General features: G+C 33.8%; 1 protein-coding gene across 10 annotated transcripts in view; it reads left to right on the top strand.

The window, feature by feature from the left end:
• Nucleotides 1-27,803, top strand: part of NBEA (neurobeachin) — a 686,692-nt gene that overhangs the window by 78,904 nt on the left and 579,985 nt on the right. For all 10 annotated transcript variants that reach the window (XM_073894686.1, XM_073894682.1, XM_073894681.1 and 7 more), the window contains exons 2-6: nucleotides 4,410-4,641; nucleotides 8,240-8,340; nucleotides 8,580-8,675; nucleotides 14,308-14,429; nucleotides 16,010-16,136. In XM_073894686.1, the coding sequence (XP_073750787.1) occupies nucleotides 4,410-4,641; nucleotides 8,240-8,340; nucleotides 8,580-8,675; nucleotides 14,308-14,429; nucleotides 16,010-16,136 (678 nt within the window). The remainder of the gene's footprint in view (nucleotides 1-4,409; nucleotides 4,642-8,239; nucleotides 8,341-8,579; nucleotides 8,676-14,307; nucleotides 14,430-16,009; nucleotides 16,137-27,803) is intronic.

Genomic DNA, 27,803 nt, shown 5'->3' with positions numbered 1-27,803 from the left:
CTATGGTAACAGTGATTTTAGCTTTTTTTGGTTTAGTTTTTTCAGCTTTGTTGTGTCATTTTCTTTGCTTTTTAAAAGGTTTCCCTGTAAGTTTTCTTTTTTAGTGTTCATTACTAATTTTCCTGTAATTGAGCCTTCAAAGTCTTCTACTTTCTTGCTGAAATAATCTTAAATAAATTGGTTGTTTTTAAAAATTTTTATTTACTGCCTCTGGATGTTTTATTTCTTACCCATAGAAATTATTTGCTCTTCTTTTATCCCACACACAGTTCATAAAACACTGATTTCTTTGTAGACCTATGATACATCTTGTTTCTATTTTTTTCTTAAGTTTATACTTCTGACTTAGTAGGAAGGTATTTAGGTTCATTTTTCAATGTAGGTTAGCATCCTGGATTACTCATATGTGACCTTGTCCATGTTATTTAACCTCATTTATTTTCACTTTTAGGAGGACAATTATGCATTTTCCTCATAGGATTGTTAGAGAATAGTTTAAAAAATGAAAGCCAATTGTTTCTATTTTTTCTTACATGCTTTATTGGTAAATACTGAACCACTCATTTGTAAGTAGGGAATAAATATTTCTCTAATCTTGGAATGATAGTTTTGTAAGCATTTAGCCTTATTAACACTAAAGTATTAAAAATTATAGTAAAGGTTAGAAAGACCATCTGAAAATACAGGCCCACTTTACAACATCTACAATAAATATTTTTACAGCTTCTGGCAAAGAAGTCAGAGATCCAAATTGTACTCTTTTGTAATTAAATGATATATAGAAAGGAGCATTGTTTTTTAACTGTGAAAGATGGAACTGTAAGCTTCCCATAACAGAGCCTGATTGTTAGAATTACACATATTAATTGTTGATTCCTTTAAAAGCAGACTATTTTTTTTTCCTTCCCACTGAGCCCATCTCTGTTATTTACACATTACATAATGGTTGTTGGTTATGCCAGACTCTACGGAAGCACTTACAATTCATTAAAGAGATTAGTCTAAAAAATTTTTCAGTGTTCTCCCATTTTAGTATGTACTAATTCTTACACACATTTATTCAGAGGCTCATAGACTTAAACCTTAGTATCTACTTCTATTAGTTCAGTCAGGAGGTGTCCACATCATTGATTTTCAAACGTGTTTTTTGTTGGTTTGTTTGTTTGTTTCCCTTCTATATAGTTCCCTTTTAGAGCACAGCACCTCTTCTGAGTTACTAACCACTGGCCTACACGGTTCATAGTAGTGACCCAAGTCAATTGGACATTTAATAGTGGAAAAGTAAGCAGTTCTTTGATAAGACCATGCTAAGGTAAAAAGATGTTTGAGTTGGTTCTCATAGATCTACAATTAATATCTAAGAGAGTACACGATCCACATAGTTTAACATTTGCTGGAAACATAAGGCTCAAGCTAGCTGTTTCGTAGTACTTCAGACAGATGTGATCAGATGACTACATTTTTTTTTTTTTTTTTTTTTAGCTCAGGTCATAAGAGAACTGGTAATAGCTAACCTTAACTGAATACTAGCTATATGGCTTTGTTCCTAAGTGCCTAAACCTGATTACTTTATTTATCCTTGTAACTACACCACTGTTAGATAGGAAATTTTATTCCCATATTTAGATGAAGTAACTGAGACTTAGAGAAGTAGAGTCATTAAGGTCACACAGCGAGTGGTACAGCTAAAATCTGAATCCAGGAAGTCTGAAATCTCTTAACCATTCTAGTAGCTATTTTTGTTAATAAGACAGAGATAGTAGGAGGAGTTGAAGTTGTATCATACATAGAAGTAAAACCAGGCTTTAACCCGAGAATATCTAGGTCAATGTAAAAAAAAAAAAAAAATGTCAGAAGTTAGGATGAGGGCTGGTTTCTCATAAGTTGAGTTTTGGAGCTGTTAAAAAAATACAGAATATAATTTTAAAATTCGAGAGTATTTTTTTTAATTCTTATATTTCAAAAGACTTTAAAAATATTCTTAAATGAGATTTTATTGCTTGTATGGACTTGTGTGAAGACAGACTTACTGGGTTTTGATCCTGGATCCTCTATCTACTAGTTTTGCGATCTTTTCCAAGTTAAATTTTCTGTGCCAGTTCTTCCTTATCTGTAAAATGAAAATAATAGGTCCTTTCTCATAAGTTGTTGCTTGAGAATTAAATTATTTAATATATGAAAAGCCCTTAGAATAGTACTAAATGGCATATAAGTTTACCTGATGGTATTATTATTATTATTAATATTAATCATATTTCTCCAAAGCATCTGGTTATCTACCCTTATTAATGAACATTTTTCTTTGATAAAAAATTCTACTTCTTGGACCTAATTTCTGGTACCTGTCTGCCCCTAATCTTCTTTTTCCTTTATTTCCATTTTCCTAACTACTTACTGTCGACCTCAGAGTCGAGGACCTGGGGCAGCGAAGGAACTGAGAAAAAGAGATGACAGTATAGCGAGGCACAGGGGACCCCGAGCTAACAGCCTGAGGCACCGAGCTTTATTTTCCATACTCTTTTATACCTTCTACAGCAATATAGATCTGTAATGATTTACAGCAGGGGCGTAGTAAGGCACATTCCTCCATGTATACAGGATTAGTCAAGCACATAAGAATCTTTAAAACAGAATAAAGGAACAAAGAGGGGAGTGCACAGTGTGCTGTTTCCAGGACAAGGGAACGAAGAGGGGAGTGCCCAGTGTGCTGTTTACAGCTGGCTTCCTATCTACAAGACATCTTCTGCTGTGTACTTTAGAACTGACCACACACGTTCCAAGGGCATTTCACTCTGATCCTTTCGGGTTATTTTTAACCCTGCAATCTCGAGTTTTCTCAGAGATCTCGGAGTCTGAGCGAATATGCACCAGTGGTCGTTGTGGTGTTCTGCTTCCTACAACTTACAGTTTATATCTTCTTTTATGCTTTCTGTAACTTATGAACCAATTTCAACTTTTGGAGGGATAAGTTAGGGAATATACACACACACACACACACACACACACACACACGCACATCTTTATTTCCGGAACTTAACGTTATTAGTGCATGGGCTTTTTCTTGTCCACAGATATATCCCTAGTTCCTAGAACAGTAATTTCTAGTCTTTCATAAATAAAATATTTATTGAATGAATGAATAATGCTTGTATGACTTCAAATTTATCACGTATTTTGTATATGGCTATTATTTTCTTCCTAAATTTTCTATTCTTTAGACCAGAAAAATATCTAGTTTTTCAATGTTCTTCTTTAAGAATGGTACTTATAACAATATAATTAATACATCATATGTGATTTGATCAATAGAGAATAAGAATATCATTATATCTTTTATTCTATGTATTTGTCTATCATTGTACTTAAAGTAGCATTTGGGAGGGACAGTAATACTTTTTAAATTTATATTTAAATTTATTGAAGTAGAATTGACATACAGTGTTATATTAATTGCAGGTGTTCAACATAGTGATTCGACAGTTCTGTGCATTACTCAGTGCTCACCACACATGTTGTCGCCATCTGTTGTAACCATGCAACATTATGATAATATTATTGGCTATTGACTATTGTACTATTCATTTCCATGACTTATTTATTTTATAACTAGAAGTTTGTACCTCTCAATCCCCTTTATGTATTTTGCCCATCTCCCTGCCCACCTCTTCTCTGGCAACTAAAGACAGATGTGAAATACTCAAACAAAACAAAACAAAAAAACAAATGAACAAACAAAACCAAACTCTTAGATACAGAGGACAGTAATACTTTTGACTCACTTGACAATGCCATAAGTCAAATACATTGCTATTAAATCATCTTTGTATATCAATTCACATTTTTTAAAGTAAAGTATTATAAGATACTAGCTATATTTCTCTTAAACATTTTTTAACATTGATTCTATCATTTCAACTTTTACTATAAGTTTGCTAGTATCGGTTTCATATTTTTATCTTCTGTACATGGAGATTAGGCCCTTTGTTTCTTTTCTGTTACATCTCATTTGTCAGTCTAGTAATATCACAAAAGAAAATGAACTTCATGTCTTAAAATTTATCCTTAGCGAATTCTGCATTTTCTAATGATTATAAGTTTTTGGAGCCAAATTCTTTTTTATAATAATTTGTCCTGAATCCTACCAGTAGTCCCGTGCACCATTTTGCTCTATTTGATTTGAAATTACTTTTTCCATTTTTAAAAAACTAGACTTTGCTAGTTTTCATTCTTACAGCACCCTTAATCTGTAGCTTTCAAATTTTTCTCAAAGGTAGTTTTAGACTAGAAGACTTGAAATTTTTTAGAGTAGCTATGCTGTCCTGCTATTTGAATTATTTTATTATTTTTATTTTGTTATAAATAATCTCTCATGTTATCATTAGTTATTGTTTCTTTTTGTTTATTTTCAGCTGGTTGGCGGAGAATTTGACTTGGAGATGAACTTTATTATCCAGGATGCTGAGAGTATAACATGCATGACAGAGCTTTTGGAGCACTGTGATGTAACATGTCAAGCAGAAATATGGAGCATGTTTACAGCCATTTTACGAAAAAGTGTTCGGAATTTACAGACTAGCACAGAAGTTGGGCTAATTGAACAAGTATTGCTGAAAATGAGTGCTGTAGATGACATGATAGCAGGTATGAGGTTATCTGACAGGATAATATATGTTAAATGTTTATAAAGATATATGTACTTTTCTTTATATTCTATTGGTAATATAAATTTGTTGGAGCTAACTTGATTTAAAATAGCCTGGTGATGGGTATTAAAGAGGGCACGTACTGCATGGAGCACTGGCTGTTATACGCAAACAATGGATCATGGAACACTACATCAAAAACTTAATGATGTAATGTATGGTGATTAACATAACATACTAAAAAAATAAATAAATAAACATAAAAATAAAATAGATAGTAGAAATGTATGGAAAATTTGCCCTGTATATTAAGGGAAAACTTGAAGAATGGAAGACACCTTCTTCTTTATTAGACAAACATAATTACTGATTTTGCTTTTCCAGGTTTTAGAAAATCTCAATTACGTGGAATAAATAACCACAAAATCTATCAGAAAAATAAACATACCTTTTTACATAGTACTTAGTTAGACTTTACATAATTAAAATTTTACAATATGTATTACAAGTCTGTGTAATTAGCACTTTACCAACTTCTTCGAGCTCCATGATTTTCAGTTTGGCATATATGGAACTATGAGAGGAGGAACTAATATCCTTAGGATAAGCATGTTGAATTTTTAGGAAGTGTTCATTTTACTTTGATATTTTTTAGAGAAACTTTTGTATTAAAATATACAGATCTAGAATAGAACATAAAGTTTGCATGGAATTTCAAGATAAAAATACTAACTTTTGTGCTTGTTATATGTTACTTCAAATAACTTTGAAATCTGTGATTATTCATTGCCAATCCTTTATCTCCCCGCAAGTTCGTTCTCCTTTGTTGTTAGATGCACTTCAGTAGAATGTTTTGAAAGATGGTCCCAGAGCAACATTATTCCCAGAAAATAAGTTTAGAGTTTAAAATGTTGATTCTTTTAAGCCATGAATCTTCAGCATATGTCACTTCTGATATAAAAGGGTTTTCATAATTTAAAAAAAAGTGCTAATATGACTCCTCACAGTATCATACTTGATCCTTACAAGTAGTCTGGACACCAGAGAATCCTCTATCATATTTTGATTTATGCATAATTAATTTTAATATTAGTAGAACAAAACATTAAGAAATAATGGAGTGAAGAATAAGTTAAAGATGAATGTCTTTTAAACAATATTTAAACATTTTTTTCTAACAGAGTATATTAAAATCATTTCTAATTGCTTTCAAGGTGGCATCTATCTCTAGATTGATTTAGCATTCTCTATATTGGTTACTAATGATTAACTTGATGAAAAATGAAATTCATATTTAAAACATCCTTTTAATGATGATATGTACCATCTGTAAACCATTTTGTAAATTCTAGCATTGTTTAACAGGAATTTATTTGCATAAGCTTATATGTTTGGTGCTTACATGTTGTATAGAACATCATGTGATCTTTGAGTCCTCATATCTGGGTTTAGTCCCTGAAGTTTTTTTGTTTGCTTGTTTGTTTTTTGAAATAAAGTGGCTACCACTTTATAAAGTGCACTTTAGAAAATGAGCCACAGTCACGTACATAGTAGTTTACTGGTACATAATTCATGAGCTTTGAGATATAAGATGATAGTAAGCTTGATTAGTACTGCAAAAGTTCTTATGTTCATGTTTTCTATTATATAAAGCTCCTTAATTCTCTTATCTTTGCTTCTCAATAGTAATAATACTGGTAACATAAAACTTTCCCTTTTTGTTATTTTATCATTGAATAAACATCAGAAAAATACCTCTACCTTACTTTTCAGTAGAGAAAGTAAAATTTAGATGACATACTAATGAAGCACCAAAAAACACCACTAAGTTTTCACTCTGAATATTTATAGCATGTTAAGTTCAAAGAGGTACTTTTCATTTACTAATGTGTAGGTATTACTAGAAGGTAGTTAAACGTCTATACTAAATTGTTAAGAGAATTTCATAGTCTGAGTATTCTTTCTTCTTTAAAAATTTTGTCCAGGAAAAAACACCTGTTAAAATAAAATCAAACTGAGCTACTTGGTTATGTTATATGTATAATAAATATGAAATTTTAATAACTAATTAAATACAAATTTAATAGATTACTTTTTATGACACACATATAAGATGAGATAAAGGTTTGGAAAAAGAAGTTTAATTTTTTAGATAAGTATTTGTAGGTAAATGTTTAAGAAATCTATGAATTTGCCATTGCAGCTAATTGCTTGAAACTGCTTCCTATTAATTTAGGGTTTTAAGGTGCTTGATTTCTATCTAGAATTCTTTCTTAAAAACAGATCTTCTCACTTATTTGTAGTAACTATACGCTTTTTTACTGAATGATGAAACATTTTATTTCATTAAAAGATCTCAAAAATGGCACATCAATAGTCACAATTTAATGATAGGGATTGCTTACTTATTGGGGCGTTAAGTAAGATTATTTAATTATTTATTGATGAAAATAACCATATTAAATTTCTGTTTTGAAATAGATACATAATAAATATTTTAAAGTCTCAAATTCCAGTTATTAATTTGTGATATTAGATAATATATATTATACATCAGTAACTAATTATTTGAACTTATCCTCTCATTTTTAAATTGATGATAAATTATTTAGAGTATATATGTGTATTGATTGTAATAATTTGCATAGTATCTTTAATCCTTAGGAAGTGCTTTAGAAATCGAGAAAATTAAGTATAAATATTTAGATGTGTAATTTCTTACAAAGAACGATTGATAGAAGTACTACTCATAACATCTAGATGAGAAAGAAATCAAGGGCAAGAGATTAAATGTATAATTTTCCTATTATCTGGTGAGCTGGTGTGTCTCATATGCACATAAACACATGAACAGAATGGATATCACTGGTAATATGTTTAAGTCAGACTTTGATTTAGAGACTAGTAGGTAACAGAGAGGGCTCTGGAGCCATACTGCCTAGGTTTTAATCCTGACCCTGCCACTTAGTAGAGTGTGTTCTTGGGCAAGGTGATTAGGTTATTTCTGTCTCACTTTCCTCATTTTAGGAAGTGGCTAATAATAGTACTTCATAGGCTTGTTATGAGGATTTGTGTACTTAATAACTGTAAACCACTTGGAATAATGGAGGAGTAAGTGCTCATAATTATTGTTAATGGGGCAAGGAATATTTCAAGAATATCTTTTATTAAGAATAGATAATTCTAAAATAAAATATGGTCAAGTCTCACTTTTTTATTTGAAAATAACCACTTTACAACATTAAATCATTGTACCTTTGCATATTTTTGCTTTCCTTTCCCTGAATATAATAGGTATATGTGTGTGTGTGTGTGTGTGTGTGTGTGTGTGTATTCTGGGAATCTATTTTATATATTTGCTAAGGAAACTTAATTGTAATGGTAAATCTGATGGGGAAAAATCCTAAAATTCGAATAAAATGTTTTTGGCTATCTGAGGACCTAAAAATTGTTCATTAGAATGACTTCATGAGGACATTTAGATAAATATGTATGTAGAAATGAGAATTGATAACTTTTGCTCTTTCAAAAGTGTATTACCTTGACAGATGGCAGCTCATGACTAGAGTTCAGAATAACTTTATTTTCCTTTGAAGATCTTCTAGTTGATATGTTGGGGGTTCTTGCCAGCTACAGCATCACTGTCAAGGAGTTGAAGCTTTTGTTCAGCATGCTTCGAGGAGAAAGTGGAATCTGGGTAAGCTGTGGTAGAGGGAAAAGTATTCAGTATTAGTGCATTAATACTTAATGTTCAGCAGTTTGTCTCTAGAGAGCTATAAACTTGAATTTGTAATGGAAATTGTTCTCCTTAAAGAGTTTAGTAAATGATGTAAAATTAATTTCTCTCTGGTTAGAAAACAGTCCAGTGTCTAACATGATAGATTAGGTATTTTTGCTAAATTTGTACAGTAACATTTCTTTTTCTTGTTTCCTTAGCCAAGACATGCAGTAAAATTATTATCAGTTCTTAATCAGATGCCACAAAGACATGGTCCTGATACTTTTTTCAATTTCCCTGGTTGTAGTGCTGCGGTAAGTTTTAAATACATGTGTTTATTTTTATTTATTTATTTTTAATTCAGCTCTGTTAAGGTATAATTCACATAAAATTCACCCATTTAAAAGTACAATTTGATGAGTTTTAAGTTCATAATTACCACCACAGTCATGATTTTGAACAATTCCATCACTTCCTAAAGTTCCCTTTTGTCTCTGAAACGAGTCCCCTCTCCCCAACCCCTGTCCCTTACAACCTCCGATTTATTTTGTGTTTTTATGATTTTGCCTTTTCTAGAATTTCATATAAATAAAATCATACAGTATGTAATCTTTTCTGTCAGCCTTCTTTCACTTACCTTAATGCTGGCTTTTTTTTTTTTTTGGATTTTTATTTATTTAAGTCTTTTATTTTTTATTAACATATAATGTAGTATTTGTTTCAGGGGTACAGGTCTGTGATTCATCAGTCTTACACAATTCACAGTACTCAACTATAGCACATACCCTCCCCAGTGTCCATCACCCAGCCACCCCATCCCTTTGACCCCCCTCCCCTCCAGCAACCCTCAGTTTGTTTCCTGAGATTAAGAGTCTCTTATGGTTTGTCTCCCTCTCTGGTTTCATCTTTTTGTTTACGGTAATGCTTTTGAGGTTGCCCATGTTGTAGCTTACCAGTAGTTTATTCTGTTCCTTTTTATTCTGAGTTGTGTTACATTTTATGGAAATGCCACAGTTTATCCATTTACTAGTTTATCCAACTCACTATTTGAGTTTTCAGTTTTTGGCTATTGTAAATAAAACTGTTGTGATCATTTGAACACAGATCTTCTGTGGGCATGTTTTCTCATCTCGTAAGTAAAAACATGAGTGTAATTGCTGGGTTTTATGCTAAGTGTGTACTTCATTTCATGAGAAACAGGCAGATTGCTTTCCATAGTGGAAAATTTTGCATTCTCCTTAACAGTGTATGAGAATCCCAGTTGATCTGCATTCTGGACAATGTCCATCTTTTTAATTTGAGGCATTTAAGTGGTTATATAATGGTACCTCATTGTAGTTATAATTTTGTATTGCCCTAATGACTGATGCTATTGAGCAGTTTTTCATGTGTTTATTGGTTGTTTTTACATCTTTTGTGATATTTGTGTTTAAATCTTTATTCAGTTAAAAAAGTTAGTTTTATTATCTTAAGAGTTCATTATGTATTTGGAGTATAAGTTAATTTGTCAGATGGATAATTATCAATTTTTTTTTGCAATCTGGCTTTTACTTTCTTAACCATATTTCTTAAAGCAAACAGATTTTAATTTCAATAAAGTTCATTTAAACTTTTTTTATGGCATATGCTGTTGTAATCTAAGAAATCAATATAAACCAAGGTCACAACATTTTTTTCTTATGCTTTCTACTAAGAGTTCTTTTGTTTTAGCTCTTATATTTAGGTCTATGATTCTCTTTATGTGAATTTTTAAAATATGGTATGAGGGAAGGTTGGAGGTTAAAGTTTTGTTTGTTTTGCATATGAATATTGAATTGTTTCATAACCATTTGTTAAAGAGACAGTCCTTTAACATTTTGGATTACCTTGGCACCTTTCTTGAAAACTCTCTGGCTGTGTTTGTGTGGATTTGTTTCTGAACTTTGTGTTTGGTTCCTTTGTCCTCTGTTTCTGCTCATATTTATGCCAATGTCAGATTGTCTTTATTTTTGTAGCTGTATAGTAAGTAGTTCTTGAAATCAGATTGTATAAGTACTCCAACTTTGTTCTTCATTTTAAAATAATTTTGGTTATTCTAGGTAACATTTCAATACGTGAATAAACTTGTCAAATTTTATAAAATGCTTACTGTGATTTAGATTGTATTGTGTTAAATATATAGAACAATTTGGAGAGAATATTATTGAGTCTTCCAGTTCATGAACGAAGTATATATCTTCCTTTATTTAGTTTTCTATGATTTTTCAGTGTTTTGCAGTTTTTAGCATAAAGCCTTAAATATCTTTTGTTTCTGTTCCTATGTACTAGGAGGTTTTTTAATCATCAACATGTTGATATTACTGTTGAATTCTGTCGAATGCTTTTTCTGATTTTATTGAAGTGAAAATACGGTTTTTCTTCTTAATTTTTATTAATGTAGTAAATTACAATGATTGATATTTCAGTGTTAAACCAACCTTTGTGTTCCTGGGATAAAAACTAGTTGGTCGCTATGTTTTAACTTTTTCATCCAACACTGGATTTGATTTGCTAACGTAATGCTAAGAAATTTTGTAATTATTTTTATGAATGTTTGGAGGTGTAGTTTTCTTTTTCTTTAATATCTTTTTCTGGTTTTGGTGACAGAGTAATCCTCATACGATGAGTTTGGAACTATTTAATTCTTTATATTAAAGAGTTTATGTAGAATTGATATTACTTATTCTTAAATGTATGTTAGAATTCACCTTTGTAGCTATTTGGGCCTGATGTTTTCTTTGTGGGAAGGTTTTAAACTATGAACTTAATTTCTTTAATGGATATAAGGAGGTTTCTATTTCCTTTTGAGTGAGCTTTGGTAGTTTGTGTCTTCCACGCAATTTGTCCAGTTAATCCAAGTTGTTGAATATGTTTGTATAATCCAGTATGTTGAATATATCATCATATCCCCTTCTTAGCCTTTTAATGTCTGTATGATATTTAGTGATACCTCTTTCATTCTTGATACTGGATTTTTTTCCTGATTAATCTAGCTAGAAGTTTATCCATTTTGTTGTTCTTTTCAAAGAACTAACTTTCTCAGTCTGCTTGATTTCATTATTTTTATCTAACATTGTGGCATTGTAGAGAGTATGTATAACTTTTGACTATAAGAACTGGTTTTGATTTCTGAATCCTCTACTTCCTTACTGTGGAGAACTAGTCCCTTAATGTTTCTTGGCTTACTTTCATGTAAAATATTAGTACTTTCTCATGGAAGAGGGTTACTGTGAGCCTGTAATGAAATAATATACTATTTAATATTTAAGTACTATATAACTTATAAAACATCATGTAATATTTCTTGCTCTTAGGTTATTATTAGTGCATAAGCATCCTTGTAGTCTCTCATTTCGTCAACCATTCCCCTAATTTTATTTTTTCCCTAATATTTTGTTACTAACCTTTTTTTTAAAGTTATAATTTTCCGTTGTAACAAAATTGTGAAATAAAAATAGGAAAGTTAAAAAAATCTCTTTCCAGATGAAAGTTAATAATTTTACATATCAGATTGTTAGGGTGGAACATATATCAAATGTACATGGTGGTACTTAGCAGAGAAAACACTGTCACTGTCCCTAAGAAGATACTGGTTTTCTCAGATTTATGTAATAGTTCTATTTGCATACATACATATATTTTAATATATTTTATAAAACTGTTATTGATCTGACATCTAGTAGATATCACTTAAGGGGTGAGAAGGAACAGCCAAGTGTTTTGACAGAAATATAAACAAGTTACTGTCTTATTGGTGGAATTAACAAAATTAGCTAAAATAGTGTTAAAACTGTTTTAATAAATGGTTTAAATTGCCTCAGTAGGGTTACAAGTCATCCTGTTTTTAGACATTTGATCCATTTACCAGAAATCTGTGAATATTTTTTATCAGTATGTAATGCATTTTACACACACGTGCATGCACACACACAGAGAATTTTACTTAGATGGTGTTAATGGTATATGTATGAATTGTTTTCGTTCAGGGGATTTTGATGGACTTACACTATCTATTCCTCCTTTCTTGGTTTTCCCCTATCACTCATTTTCATGAAGGGTAGTATTAATTAGCAGTATAGTCTATATAGGAGAGGAAGCAAAGAAGGAAGTAGAACTTTTACAATTGTTATTTCATTTGAGTCATAGAAGTTATATGTAAGATAAATGATATTATTGCTGTTAAATTAGTTGTGGAAAGAGCCTCAACAGTGTAACATTGTTCAGGGTCATAAAGCAGAGTCACAGCCTGAACTAAAATTTGCCTCACCTTAAGTCCTGTGTTTTGTTTTGTTTTGTTTTAGTAACGCATTGGCTTATTTCCAGGTGTGTTATCTCTGCTGTTGAACTACTGAAAAATTCATATAGGAGCTGATTTTAAAATCCTTACCATTACAGTGTTTTTGATAATTTACCTCTAGATGAGCATGATAGTAACAAGAGGGTACATACTGTCTGGACCACTGTTGGTAGCAGTACCTTTGGATCACTAAAAATATGACACTGCTTACTTTCCCTCTGAAATAACCATATATAGTAGGCCTTCTGAATTATATTTTATACTGTGGAGATGCCTTTCTATGAGCTATGCTGCCTCATATGAGAAATTTGCAATAGAATTCTATAGAGTGGGTTATATAAAGGTAAATGGCAAATGTATAACATTTTATGTGATCTGTGACCTTTATGGATATACTATTTAGATTTGCCTTTCACGATAATCATATGTTTCATGAATCCGCTTAATTTAGGAAATAGTGAATTCTTCTAATTTACTGAAATAGTTTACTGAAAGTATTCCATCTAAACATCAGAATTCTTTCTTTTGCACATTAAATAGAAGCATAGATTTTGGAGTCCGTTGGATTAGGGGACAGTGAAGGATATAGATTTTGGAGTCCTGTGGACTCATTGGATACAGTGAGGAACATCCAGTTGTGGGTACCAGAATATTTTAGAAGGAGATAGGGAAGAAGAGTAAGAACAGCTTAAATTCAAAATCACAAAGATATCCCAAAGGATATGCCATTAACACCATGGGATCAGATGGATATGTAAGGAATCTAGGAAATGAGTGTTGAGATCAGGCACAAATGGTTTGGATGTAAATGTGCTTGGGTTTCACATACGTGGCAGTACTATCCAAAGTTAGCTTTTGTGCATGGACTAAGGGAGGATGTATGCATTAGCTGAAAAGAGTAGAGAAAGCCTGGAGATACAGTGTATACTGTATAGAGGGCTTTGGTTGGTATAGAAGTAGGAGCCAAAGATTGAGGAGTACCATCTAGAAATGGGCAGTTTTAGGTCCCTAAAACATTTAGTCTAGCCGTTGTATACTAAATTTAAGAGAATATCTTTCAGTAAAGGTAACTATCTTGTTGAAGAGATTGGCCATAATATAAAGATCCTTATTTATCCATGGAGTTATTGGAAGTCCACAATGAAACCGAGGAAAATGCTATTCTAGAGCCTCTCAGGTTTGTATTTGGTACCAGTTGTAGGAAGACCAAAGACTAATATTATTTCATTATCACTCAAGGTTAGATTTTTCTTTTATAAGACTTTTTTTCCATTGTAATTTTGTTCACTAGTGTTTGCAACTGTATGTGATTTAGGGCTCTTTCAGACCTACGGTGGAGATAACACTGTCTCTTCTTGGTGGAAGAGTAGGTCTAGAAAACTTGAAGGGCAGCTTGGCTCAAATTCATTCCTCTGTTAGTTTAATGCAGTCTTTAAGTTCTAATTTAGGGTCTAGTGGACTGGATGTTGAAACTGGTGATACAGAAAGTGCTAAGGCCATTGGCTGGGGATAAGTCTATGATTTTCTGATATTTATACCTTCATTGTTTTTTGATCTGTAAGGCTATATTTGACCTTGGTTACTATCACATTTTCTTTAGCTGATACTTTTCTTTTTTCATTGCCTTGTAGGCAATTGCATTGCCTCCTATTGCAAAGTGGCCTTATCAGAATGGCTTTACTCTAAATACTTGGTTTCGTATGGATCCATTAAATAACATTAATGTGGATAAGGATAAACCTTATCTTTATTGGTAAGTAATATATTTAATTTTAGTACTTTTGTCTTAAGTATTTCAGTTTTATAAATATGTAACACAGTGTCAAGGCAACATATTGAATAGAATGTGTATGTGTTTGTGTATATATATATATATTTATATTTATATATGTTAAAACTATAAAGACACATGTCAGTTTATTTTATTTATTCATTTTTTGTTATTGGTTTTAGGCAACCAGCCTCACTATATTTTTTTCCAATTACAGTTTGAAAGTCAAGATTTACAAACCTTCTCTGTCCAGTCCACATCAACATAGACTAGTTAGGGGATTGTTAGTGGACATGCAAGTCCCTAGTCCAGGGGAGAAAAAAAACAAATTCCTTCCAGATTTCGTCACTTTGCATTTTTACTTCCTTTGTTCTATGAGCATAAAGATATGCTTTAAAAATATTAGTGATAACTACTATGTAAGAAAATACAATCAAATAATAAACGTAATTATTTCATAGATAACTAACAGAATGGGTTGATATTCCCAGATAGGTTGACCTGTAAGGACCGAGAGCTTGGTAATTTTAGTTTACCAAGAATGCACAGTAATGAGAACATGAAACTTGCATTGATTGCCTTACTATATACTAGGCATTGTAAGTGTTTACATGTATTACCTCATTTAATACTTGCGATGCTTTGAAATAAGACTGCCTGGGGTTAAGTCTTATGTTCACTACTTACTGATCCTGTGTTTTAGTGTCTTCAGCTGTAAAGCGAAGATAACAGTAGTACCTATCATATCAGATTGAATGAGAGAATAATTAAGCGTTTTTGTACATTGACTGGCTCAATATGAGTGCAGAAAAATGTGAGATATTAATAGCTTGTAAGCTCTATTAGAAAAGATTATAGAAGTGTAGTAATGAGAGGGAGTTCTAAACAAACATCTGAACTTCCAAACATAAATGGGTTGAATTTCAGAATGGTCGTTTTGGCAGATCATACATTTATTTTAGTAATACCATTATTTTGCCGAGCATTTACAATTTTTACAATACTGTGCTTAAATTCACAACTAGGAGGAGTCCTTCCTTAAAAGAAAATAACTATTTCAGAGACACATCTTTTTTCTTCTTTTGACTAAAAATATACTCCGTTTGATTACATATATCATTTATCAAACTTGGCTCTGACTTTGTTTTGTAATTTTTAAGCTATTTTTTAAAGATATAAATAGAATTGGGAGTAAGTTGTTTTTGAAAACAGTGGCTTTGTAAATGGTTTCTGTATTTGCTAATTTCAGGGGTCCTTGAAGGTAAATGAAATCTACTTAGGCTTTCATTGGCCATTATTTTGTTTTTATGTATTTGTGATATTTCACATTGAAATTTCAGAAGGTTCTGTAGTCTTCTGTTTTCTCAATTTAAAGTTCTTTCTTTAGTTGTTCTAAACCTTTTATGGTTTAGTCTTTATTTGGTACATGTAATACCCCTTCTACTCTATGGAAAAATGAGTTTTATTTTTATAATAGTGTTTTATATTATTTATTTAATAATTTTTAGATATATAGTTCTTTGTATCAGAGGATATTATACGATTCTCAGTTTTCTTTACAGTTTTCGTACTAGCAAAGGAGTTGGTTACTCTGCTCACTTCGTTGGCAATTGTCTAATAGTCACATCACTGAAGTCTAAAGGAAAAGGTTTTCAGCACTGTGTGAAATACGATTTTCAACCCCGTAAGGTAGGTATAAGTAAATATTTCTATTGAGAATGACACAATTCACCATTCCCCCTATCCTAAAATTCACCTATTATGACTTCTGTAATACTCTTTTATTGATTTTTCTTATGACACATAATGCTTTTCTCTTCTCCTTTTTATTTTTATGCCTATTCCCATAAAAAGATCAGGCTCTTGACCTCTTGCCGTGTCTGTCTGACTTGTTTGCTTGCTCTCTGGGATCTATTCTGTGGCATTCTTAGTTCCAGACACTATTGTAGGCACTAGAAATATGACAGTGAACAAAACAGATAACATTCCTGCTTTTGTGGAGCTTATTTTTTGAGGAATTTTTATTCAGTTTCATGATAGCTTTCCACTCTTATTCTTATCTCCAAGTTCTATTCTTATATCCTCATCTACCAAAGATACTGCCATGTAAATGTCTTTCTGGCCCCTCATCTTTACAGAATATGTAACACTGAATTCACGTCTCTAGTCCCATATTCAGTATGTTCTTAAGTCCCCTGTTTTGATTAAGCAGCCTACCGTCTTCATGATAGTGGGGACTTGAGTCAGCTTTGTTCTTCATCCTCTTTTTGATCATGATATCAGTGCAATTTTCTACTCCAGCACTTTGTATCTCTGTAATATATCTCTTTAAAAAAAATTCCTTACTTACTGCTTAAATTTTTCATATTGTTCTCTCTTTATCTTGGATCCTTTGTCTCTTCCTCCCCAAACTATGTTATATACTAATATCTGATTTATATTCTTGATCATATTATTCCACTGCTCAAACCAGTCATTTGCTTCTCACTAACTATAGAATAAATTAGCACTTTTAGCCTAGTCCTTCGTGATTTGGATTTCATTTTCAGGTTTTTGCTTATACCCTTTATTCTTTCAAAACTGAACTACTGTACATGTTTCACTTTTTATCTTTTCCTTTTCAAATGTTCAATCTCTGGTGTGAAAACATTTATATGTCTTCTCACTTATGGCTGTAGGTCTTCAAATTCTACCTTTTTGTTAGATTCCATTCCATATAACACCATTTCCCTGGAATCTTTCCTTGATTTTCCTTGCTGTCCGATATACTCTCTCTCATAGCATATTATTTCAGTATTTCTTATAGCAATTGTTTCTTTTAAATCTTTATTACTCATTTATATGTGCATTATTTAGTAACTATTTAAACTAAGCTGTGTGTTGGATTCAGTTTTGTATTCCCTCATAAACCTGCCACAGAGTTTTGAACTTGGTGGACTGCTAATTAGTATATGTTGGATAAATGAATAAAATATGCTTTAACAACCAAAAAGAACCCTTTTGTTTCCTGAAGGAGTAGGTTGTATTTATCTGGACAGCTAATTTTTATTGAGCAATTTATTTTCTAGTGGTGTAAAATAAATGAGGTGTTAACTGTTGATAAAGTGAAAAAGAAGGCCTGGGCCTTGTTGTGGTCAGTGCTCCTTGTAGGGGCAGTAAGCCAAGGACCTTTACCATGGGACAGGAAGAAGGACAATAAAGACCAAGTAATGTAGGTTGTTACTATGTGATATGCTTTTGAAATTAAAAGCTTACCAGCCTTGTTGTTCTAGCATGGTAATGTACACTGCAAAACTAAGTTAATTTTTGCATTTGTAGAGAATTAGAGCATTATCCATGAGCATTAAGAGAGATTTTATGCTTTTTGAGAAAGTGTTTTACACAGGTTTAATGGAAAATACAGTTACTTAGAATCCTAACTACTGACACATCCTTATATCTTTATTCTGATCCTAAAATCTTGGTATGTATGATACATAATTGATATGTCATTATATATAATAATTTATGTAATATATAAATTTGCTATATATTACATAGAAATAATGCAGTGTCTTTTCAATTTTCAGCATGTTCATGAAAACAGTATTAAAGAATTTGAACAATTACATTATTCAGAGTTTATTCAAAGGCAAACTTGTATATGAACTTTATGTTACTTTAATTATAGTTCTGAGGAATTATGTTTGAAGAACATTTGCAGGAATTTTGTTTTAATTACAGTTCTATCTTGTTCTTCCTCTTCCTTTCATTTTCTCCTCCTCAATATTCTCCTGTCTCTCCTTTACCTCTAACTCCTCTTTTGTTCATCCTTTTTACCCTCCTCTAATTTTCCCCTTCTTCCCTTTTCCCTCCTCCTCCTTTCCTTGTTCTCCTTCCCTCTTCTTCCTTTAACCTCATTTGGCTTAGATAATAGAACCAGATTTTAGACTGGAGATTCAGAGTTCACAGTGGTTTGTACAGTGTGCATCTTATACACTATGGATTTATAGATAATTAGCTCTTTCAGAAGGTCAGGTGTTAAACCTCCAGATTTGGTAATACACAGAGACTTCTCTTGAGGGAGTTTTAGCTAATCCTAGTAGTCCTGAATCTTGTTTCCTGAGATTGAAGGTTACACAGGTCTCTGCTTCTTCAATAATGCTGGCTTCGAGGAGAGGATGTTGCTCTACAGTTAATGTTTTGGCCCATTAAATATACCTTTGCTTAATATCCAGTAGAATATGGATATTCAAGAGACCAGGTTGAAATGTGTTTTTAAAAGTCTGCTCTAAACATAAAAAATAACAAGAGAAAATGCAGAGAAATGTGCAACTATATAATTAGATTTATAATTCACTCACTATCACCTGGGGTTTTCTAGAGAGATATTCCATTATATATTATATATATATTATATTGGACTCCATCTTTGTGTTAGAGTAACTAACCATTTGAAAGTCCAGAATTGAAAAAAACAAAGGACAGAAATATAAGAGTTCCTATTTCCACATGTTTAAGGCCAGTTACCCCTTCCAGGTTCAAAGGTCTTTTTTGGATATATGACTGTGAGATTGTCCACCTTCTTTAGGGCACACTCTGCCTTTTATCCACAGGAATATTTATCCACAGGAACAACCATAATAGAGATGATGCACCCACATATGGCAGAGGGAATGTCATTTCTTTTTCTTTCCTTTTTGCTTGTTTTCTTGTCTGCTTATGATCCCATGTATGTTTTGCCACATATTGAAGAAAATATGAGTTAGGATGGGGTTTTCAAATATACGTTCAAAAATTTTACCTGAGTCTAATAAAATTGTTTGCTTTATGTTTAAGCAATAGTAATAACTATTTTTATTAAAGAATATCAGTGTAACAATCATTCATTAATATAAACTTGGAAAATAGCTTAAAAAGCAATGATTCTAGGTAAATTTATAAATTAGATTGGAGATTCTTTTTTCTTTGATACAAATCCCAGTTATGTTCATACAACTTCAGTTGTCTCTCCTCCAGAAATTCTGATTTATTGGATTTGAGAGGATACCCAGGAGAGTTTGCCAAATGTGCCAAATTTTTTGAATTTCAGAGAGAGCTTGTTATAAATACAGATTCTTAGAATTATAGTTTTCATGTTAGGAATAGGTTTTTAACAAATTATTTAGATGATTTTTTTTTTTCATCAGATAAGTTTAGATAACAGTGGTTTGAAGAGTATAAGGAAGGAAAGTTAGGGTGAAGTTAAGTACCAAATAAAATTGTCATTAACCAGTAGAAAGCAATTTAATCCATTTGTTCTCTCTCTCTCTTTGTCTTTATGCTATTTCCTTATGAGACATACATTCCCATTTGTAATAGCTCTTTATACATTGATGCTAAGGAGTCTTGGTAGGAGCAAGGTCATAGAGTGATAGAGGTTTTGAAAAACCTGTAAATATTCTCATAAACCTTGAAAACCATAAGTATTTTATTTTACTGTTTCATTATTCAAGATAAATACATTTTTTTCTTTCATATTTTTCCAGAAAATGCCCTAGCTAAATTGTTATCCTTTACTAAGGTATTTAACTGGCATTTCATAAAGAAATGTTTATATTAAAACTTAGCTTTCTTACCTGTAGCACTTACCAGATGTTTGACCTTGTCATAATGTATGTAACCTGTGAGCACATTACCTAATATGTAGTAAGGGCTCGAATATGTGTTAGCTACTGTTGATATTTGTATAAATATCATGTTATATATTCCTATGAATTCTTTATTTTATTATGTTAATCACCATACATCATTAGTTTTTTTATGTTCTGTTAATCACCCATATATTACATCATTAGTTTTTGATGTAGTGTTGCATGATTCATTGTTTGCGTATAACACCCAGTGCTCCATGCAGTACGTGCCCTCTTTAATACCCATCACCAGGCTAACCCATCCTCCCACACCCCCTCCCCTCTAGAACCCTCAGTTTGTTTCTCAGAGTCCATAGTCTCTCATGGTTCATCTCCCCCTCCGATTTCCCCCCACTTCATTTTTCCCTTCCTACTATCTTCTTCCTTTTTTTAACATATAATGTATTATTTGTTTCAAAGGTACAGGTCTGTGATTCAACAGTCTTACACAATTCACAGCGCTCACCATAGCACATACCCTCCCCAATGTCTACCACCCAGCCACCCCATCCCTCCCACCCCCACCACTCCAGCAACCCTCAGTTTGTTTCCTGAGATTAAGAATTCCTCATATCAGTGAGGTCACATGATACATCTCTTTGTCTGATTGACTTATTTTGCTCAGCATAACACCCTCCGGTTCCATCCACGTCGTTGAAATGGCAGGATTTCTTTCCTTTTGACGGCTGCGTAATACTCCATTGTATATATATACCACATCTTTATCCATTCATCTGTGGATGGACATCTTGGCTCTTTCCGTAGTTTGGCTTTGTGGACATTGCTGCTATAAACATCAGGGTGCACGTACCCCTTCGGATCCCTACATTTGTATCTTTGGGGTAAACACCCAGTAGTGCAATTGCTGGGTCGTATGGTAGCTCTATTTTCAACTTTTTGAGGAATCTCCATATTGTTTTCCAGAGTGTCTGCACCAGCTTGCATTCCCACCAACAGTGTAGGAGGGTTCCCCTTTCTCTGCATCCTCATCAACATCTGTCATTTCCTGACTTGTTAATTTTAGCCATTCTGACTGGTGGGAGGTGATATCTCATTGAGGTTTTGATTTGGATTTCCCTGATGCCGAGCGATGCTGAGCACTTTTTCATGTGTCTGTTGGCCATTTGGATGTCTTCTTTGGAGAAATGTCTGTTCATGTCTTCTGCCCGTTTCTTGATTGGATCATTTGTTCTTTGGGTGTTGAGTTTAAGAAGTTCTTTATAGATTTTGGATACTAGCCCTTTATCTGATAGGTCATTTGCAAATATCTTCTCCCATTCTGTGGGTTGTCTTTTGGTTTTGTGGACTGTTTCTTTTGCTGTGCAAAAGCTTTTTATCTTGATGAAGACCCAATAGTTCATTTTTGCCCTTGCTTCCCTTGCTTTTGGCAATGTTTCTAGGAAGAATTTGCTGCGGCTGAGGTCGAAGAGGTTGCTGTCTGTGTTCTAGTCTAGGATTTTGATGGACTCCTCTCTCACAATTAGGTCTTTGAACTATTTTTAGTCTATTTTTGTGTGTGGTGTAAGGAAATGGTCCTGTTTCATTCTTCTTCATGTGGCAGTCCAATTTTCCCAACACCATTTGTTGAAGAGACTATCTTTTTTCCATTGGACATTCTTTCCTGCTTTGTCGAAGATTAGTTGACCATAGAGTTGAGAGTTGAGGGTCCATTTCTGGGCTCTCTATTCTGTTCCATTGATCTGTGTGTCTGTTTTTGTGCAGTACCATACTGTCTTGATGATTACAGGTTTGTAATAGAGCTTGAAGTCTGGAATTGTGATGCCACCAGCTTTGCTTTTCTTTTACAACATTCCTCTGGCTATTTGGGGTCTTTTCTGGTTCCATATAAATTTTAGGATTATTTGTTCTATTTCATTGAAAAAAGTGGATGGTATTTTGATAAGGATTGCATTGAATGTGTACATTGCTCTAGATAGCATTGATATCTTCACAATATTTGTTCTTCTAATCCATGAGCATGGAACGTTTTTCCATTTCTTTGTGTCTTCCTCAATTTCTTTCATGAGTATTTTATAGTTTTCTGAGTACAGATTCTTTTCCTCTTTGGTTGGATTTATTCCTAGATATCATATGGTTTTGGGTGCAAATGTAAATGGGATGGACTCCTTAATTTCTTTTTCTTCTGTTTTGTTGTTGGTGTATAGGAATGCCACTAATTTCTGATTTCAGCTCCTAGTTTCGTTGATCTGTTCTACTGTTGTTCTGGTTTCTATTTCATTGATTTCTGCTTTGTTCTTTATTTTTTTGTATCCTGCCACTTTACTGAAAACCTTTGTGAGTTCTAGCAGTTTTGGGGTGGACTCTTTTGGGTGTTCCACATAAAGTATCATATCATCTGCAAAGAGTGAGAGTTTGACTTCTTCTTGCTCATTTGGATGCCTTTTATTTCTTTTTGTTGTCTGCTTGCTGTGGCTAGGACTTCTAATAACTATGTTGAATAGCAGTGGTGAGAGTGGACATCCCTGCCGTGTTCCTGACCTTAGGGGGAAAGCTCTCAGTTTTTCCACATTGAGAATGATATTTGCTGTGGGTTTTTCATAGATGGCTTTTATGATATTGAGGTATGTACCCTCTACCCCTATACTTGATCCCTTGATCAAGAAAGGATGCTGTACTTTGTCAAATGCTTTTTCTGCATCTATTGAGAGGATCATACGATTCTTGTTCTTTCTTTTGTTAATGTATTGTATCACATTGATTGATTTACCGATGTTGAACCAACCTTGCAGCCCAGGGATATATTCCACTTGGTCGTGGTGAATAATCCTTTTAATGTACCGTTGGATCCTCTTGGCTAGTATTTTGGTGAGAATTTTTGCATCCCTGTTCATCAAGGATATTGGTCTGTAATTCTCCTTTTTGATGGGGTCTTTGTCTGGTTTGGGGATCAAGGTAATGGTGGCCTCATAAAACGAGTTTGGAAATTTTCCTTCCATTTCTAGTTTTTGGAACAGTTTCAGAAGAATAGGTATTAATTCTTCTTGAAATGTTTGGTAGAATTCCCCTGGGAAGCCATCTGGCCCTGGGCTTTTGTTTGTTGGGAGATTTTTGATGACTGCTTCAATTTCCTTAGTGGTTATAGGTCTGTTCAGGTTTTCTATTTCTTCCTGGTTCAGTTTTGGTAGTTGATACATCTCTAGGAATGCATCCATTTCTTCCAGATTTTCTAATTTGGTGGCATATGATTGCTCATAATATGTTCTTAAAATTGTTTGTATTCCTTTGGTGTTGTGATCTCTTCTCTTTCATTCATGATTTTGTCGATTTGGGTCCTTTCTCTTTTCTTTTTGATAAGTCTGACCAAGCGTTTATCAATCTTGTTAATTCTTTCAAAGAGCCAGCTCCTAGTTTCATTTATCTGTTCTACTGTTCTTTTGGTTTCTATATTTCATTGATTTCTGTTCTGATCTTTATTATTTCTCTTCTCCTGCTGGGGTTAGGCTTTATTTTCTGTTCTTTCTCCAGCTCCTTTACGTGTAGAGTTAGGTTGTGTATTTGAGAGCTTTCTTGTTTCTTGAGAAAGGCTTGTATTGCTATATACTTTCCTAGGACTGCCTTTGCTGCATCCCAATGATTTTGAACAGTTGTGTTTTCATTTTCATTAGTTTCCATGAATTTTTCTAATTCTTCTTTAATTTCCTGGTTGACCCATTCATTCTTTAGTAGGATTCTCTTTAGCCTCCATGGATTTGAGTTCTTTCTGACTTTCCTCTTGTGATTGAGTTCTAGTTTCAAAGCATTGTGGTCCGAAAACATGCAGGGAATGATCCCAATCTTTTTGTACTGGTTGAGACCTGATTTGTGACCTAGGATGTGATCTATGCTGGAGAATGTTCCATGGGCACTAGAGAAGAATGTGTATTCTGTTGCTTTGGGATGGAATGTTCTGAATATGTCTGTGAAGTCCATTTGGTCCAATGTGTCATTTGAAGTCTTTATTTCCTGTTGATCTTTTGCTTAGATGATCTGTCCATTTCAGCGAGGGGGTTGTTAAAGTCCCCCACTATTATTGTATTGTTGTCAGTGTGTTTCTTTGCTTTTGTCATTAATTGGCTTATATAATTGGCTGCTTCCATGTTAGGGGCATAGATATATACAATTCTTAGATCTTCTTGTTGGATAGACCCTTCAGGTAGGTTATAGTGTCCTTCCTCTTCTCTGATTATAGTCTTTGGTTTAAAATCTAATTTGTCTGATATAAGGATTGTCACCCCAGCTTTCTTTTGATGTCCATTAGCATGGTAAATGGTTTCCCACCCCATCTTCTTCAATCCGGGGGTGTCTTTGGGTCTAAAATGAGTCTCTTGCAGACAGCATATTGATGGGTCTTGTTTTTTTGTCCATTCTCATAGCCTGTGTCTTTTGATTCGGGCATTTAGTCCATTTACATTCAGGATAACTATTGAAAGATATGAATTTATCGCCATTGTATTGCCTGTAAGGTGACTGTTACTGTATATTGTCTGTGTTCCTTTCTGGTCTATGTTACTTTTCGGCTCTCTCTTTTCTTAGAGGACCCCTTTCAATATTTCTTGTACGGCTGCTTTTGTGTTTGCAAATGCCTTTAGTTTTTGTTTGTCCTGGAAGCTTTTTATCTCTCCTTCTATTTTCAATGACAGCGTAGCTGGATATAGTATTCTTGGCTGCATATTTTTCTCATTTAGTGCTCTGAATATATCATGCCAGTCCTTTCTGGCCTGCCAGGTCTCTGTGGATAGGTCTGTTGCCAATCTAATGTTTCTACCATTTTAGGCTACAGATCTCTTCTCCCGAGCTGCTTTCAGGATTTTCTCTTTGTCCCTGAGACTCGTAAGTTTTACTATTAGATGTCGGGGTGTTGACCTATTTTTATTGATTTTGAGGGTTGTTCTCTGTGCCTCCTGGATTTTGATGCCTTTTCCTTCCCCAAATTAGGGAAGTTTTCTGGTATAATTTGCTCCAATATACCTTCTGCCCCCCTCTCTCTTTCTTCTTCTTTTAGGATCCCAATTATTCTATTATTGTTTCGTCTTATGGTATCACTTATCTTTCAAATTCTGCCCTCGTGATCCAGTAGTTGTTTATCTCTCTTTTTCTCAGTTTCCTTATTTTCCATCATTTGGTTTTGTATATCACTAATTCTGTCTTCTATCTCATTTATCGTAGCAGTTAGAGCCTCCATTTTTGAGTGCACCTCATTAATAGCCTTTTTGATTTCGACTTTGTTAGATTTTAGTTCTTTTATTTCTCCAGAAGGGGTCTCTCTACTATCTTCTGTGCTTTTTTCAAGCCCAGCTAGTATCTTTAAAATTGTCATTCTGAACTCTAGTTCCGACATCTTACTAATGTCCATATTGATTAGGTCCCTGGCAGTCAGTACTTCCTCTTGTTCTTTTTATTGAGGTAATTTTTTCCATCTTGTCATTTTGTCCAGAGAAGAATAGATGAATGAGAGAACAAAATGCTAACAGGGTAACAATGGCCCCAGGAAAATATACACTAAAGAAATCAGAAGAGACCTGAAACCGGGGGAAAAGAAAAGGAAAGAAAGAAAAAATTAAAAGAAAAAGAAAAATTAAAAAAAAATGAATATGATCAAATATGATCAGGCTGGTGAATACATCAGTGCCACAGACTAGATTTTGGGTGTATTTTGGTTTGTTAGAAGAAACTGCCTCCCAAGATTTTAAAGAAAAAATTTATATATGTACAAAAATAAGGGTAAATATGATGAAGTGATTGAATATGACTGTAAAGATGAAAATTATAAAATATTTTATAAAAGGAATTGATAAGTTGTTAGAAAAAAGACAAGAGATATTGGAAAAAAAAAGGTGAGAATATGTTTAGGCTGGAGACTAGAAAAAAGCCATACACTAGAGATTTAGGGTATATTTTGGTCTGTTAGAAGAAAGTGTATCCCAAAATTTTAAAGAGAGAACAACTTATATATATACCAAAAATAAGGTTAACTACTATGAAGGGATAGAATATGACTCTAAATATGAAAAATAAAAAAGATTTTTCAAAAAAGAGATTGATAAGATGTTGGTTGAAAAAGGGAAAAAAATTAAAAAATAAAAAGAAAATTAAGAAATTAACTTTGAACGACTAAAGAATCAAGGGGAAAAAAACCATGAATTCTATGTGCAGTATTCCCCTAGTGCTGGAGTGCTGCCGTTCTCATTGATCGGTAAACTTGGTCTTGGTGGGATGTTCTTGGTGATCTTCTGGGGGAGGGGCCTGTTGCCGTGGTTCCCAAATGTCTTTGCCAGAGGCGGAATTGCCCCGCCCTTGCCGGTCTGGGCTAATTAATCTGCTCGGGTTTGCTCTTGGGAGCTTTTGTTCCCTGTAAGCTTACCGTACAGCTTTGGAGGACGAGAGTGAAAATGGCAGCCTCCCAATCTCTGTCCCGGAGGACCTGAGAACTCAGGGCGCCACTCCTTAGTCTGCCGCCAGAGAAAAGCAGTCAATCACTCCTGTCTCCCTGGTCTCCAGCTGCACTTCTGCTCACCAGGCCTGTGACCAAGTGTTTCTATCTCTGGCACACGACCCTTTGTGGAGTTTCCAAACCCCGCAGAGTCCTGCCGTGAGCTCCTGTGCCGTTCCTCCCTGGGGAGGAAGGGAAGTCTCCCCGGATCTGCCGCTTTTTGGGTCCCTGCTGGAAGAGCAGTGGCCTGACTGTGCCGTGGATCCGGGTTTCTGGCAACCCGGAGCTGAGAGCCCACTCCTCCGCTCGGTCTGTGCAGCCAGCTTCCCCGCTCCGATACCTGAGAGCTCTGCCGCACTCAGACATCTCTGGTCTTTCTGTGGCCCCGAGGGTCCTGAGACCTCACTGTCCTGTGAGGTTTCCACCCCCCGCTTAGCCACCGGAGCGAGGTCCCTCAGCAGAGGGACTTCTAAAAGTTCGGTTTTGTGCTCCCCTGCTCTATCACTTGCTGGTAGCAGCTGATGGAGGCCCCCTCCCCCCACCATCTATCTTCCTGAATATCGCGTTGGATTCACTTCTCCGCACGTCCTACCTTCCAGAAAGTGGTCACTTTTCTGTTCTGAGAGTTGCTGCTGTTCTTTTCTCAATCTCCTGTTGATTGAGTTCGTAGGTGTTCAGAATGGTTTGATCCCTATCTAGATGAATTCCTGGGACCAGACAAAATCTAGGTCTCCTAATCCTCTGCCATCTTGCTCCTCCCCCTTTCCTATGAATTCTTATTACAGGTTTTTTTTCTTCTTTCTTTTATAGATACATTTTTGAGTCTTAATTAAATGGAGACCTCAGTAGAAGTACGTACCATCCTATGCATACACAGTTTACAACTTTCCTCCTATTTCTTTTAAAATATGTCAAAGATATCAAGCAACGTTTGGGCTTTTTGGTTTTAAAAGGCACTTGCCTATTATATATAAAGGATATATTAAGGTACCAAGGAAAGAGAACAGAAAAGTTAATTTTCCTGTAACTACTATGACCTTCACTGAGATCAGTTCGTTCATTCAACTATGCATTCATTTTTCATTCATCAGTTTTATCAAATATCAGTGTTATGACCAAAAGCAAACTCTGATTGCTTCTCCACATCTTATTATCTGGCTAATTAAGTGGCTAACTGTATTAATTATCTCAAGTTAATGGTACCACATCCAATTTAAGTGAAAAATCGGAAACCATCTTACACTCCCCTTTTCTGTATCATTACTTCAGTCAGTT

Source organism: Callorhinus ursinus, unplaced genomic scaffold (genome assembly GCF_003265705.2).
Source record: "Callorhinus ursinus isolate GAN/ISIS: 27379988/994484 unplaced genomic scaffold, GSC_fseal_2.0 scaffold7, whole genome shotgun sequence".
Taxonomy (NCBI): domain Eukaryota; kingdom Metazoa; phylum Chordata; class Mammalia; order Carnivora; family Otariidae; genus Callorhinus; species Callorhinus ursinus.
This window is presented reverse-complemented; position numbering and strand designations above follow the sequence as displayed.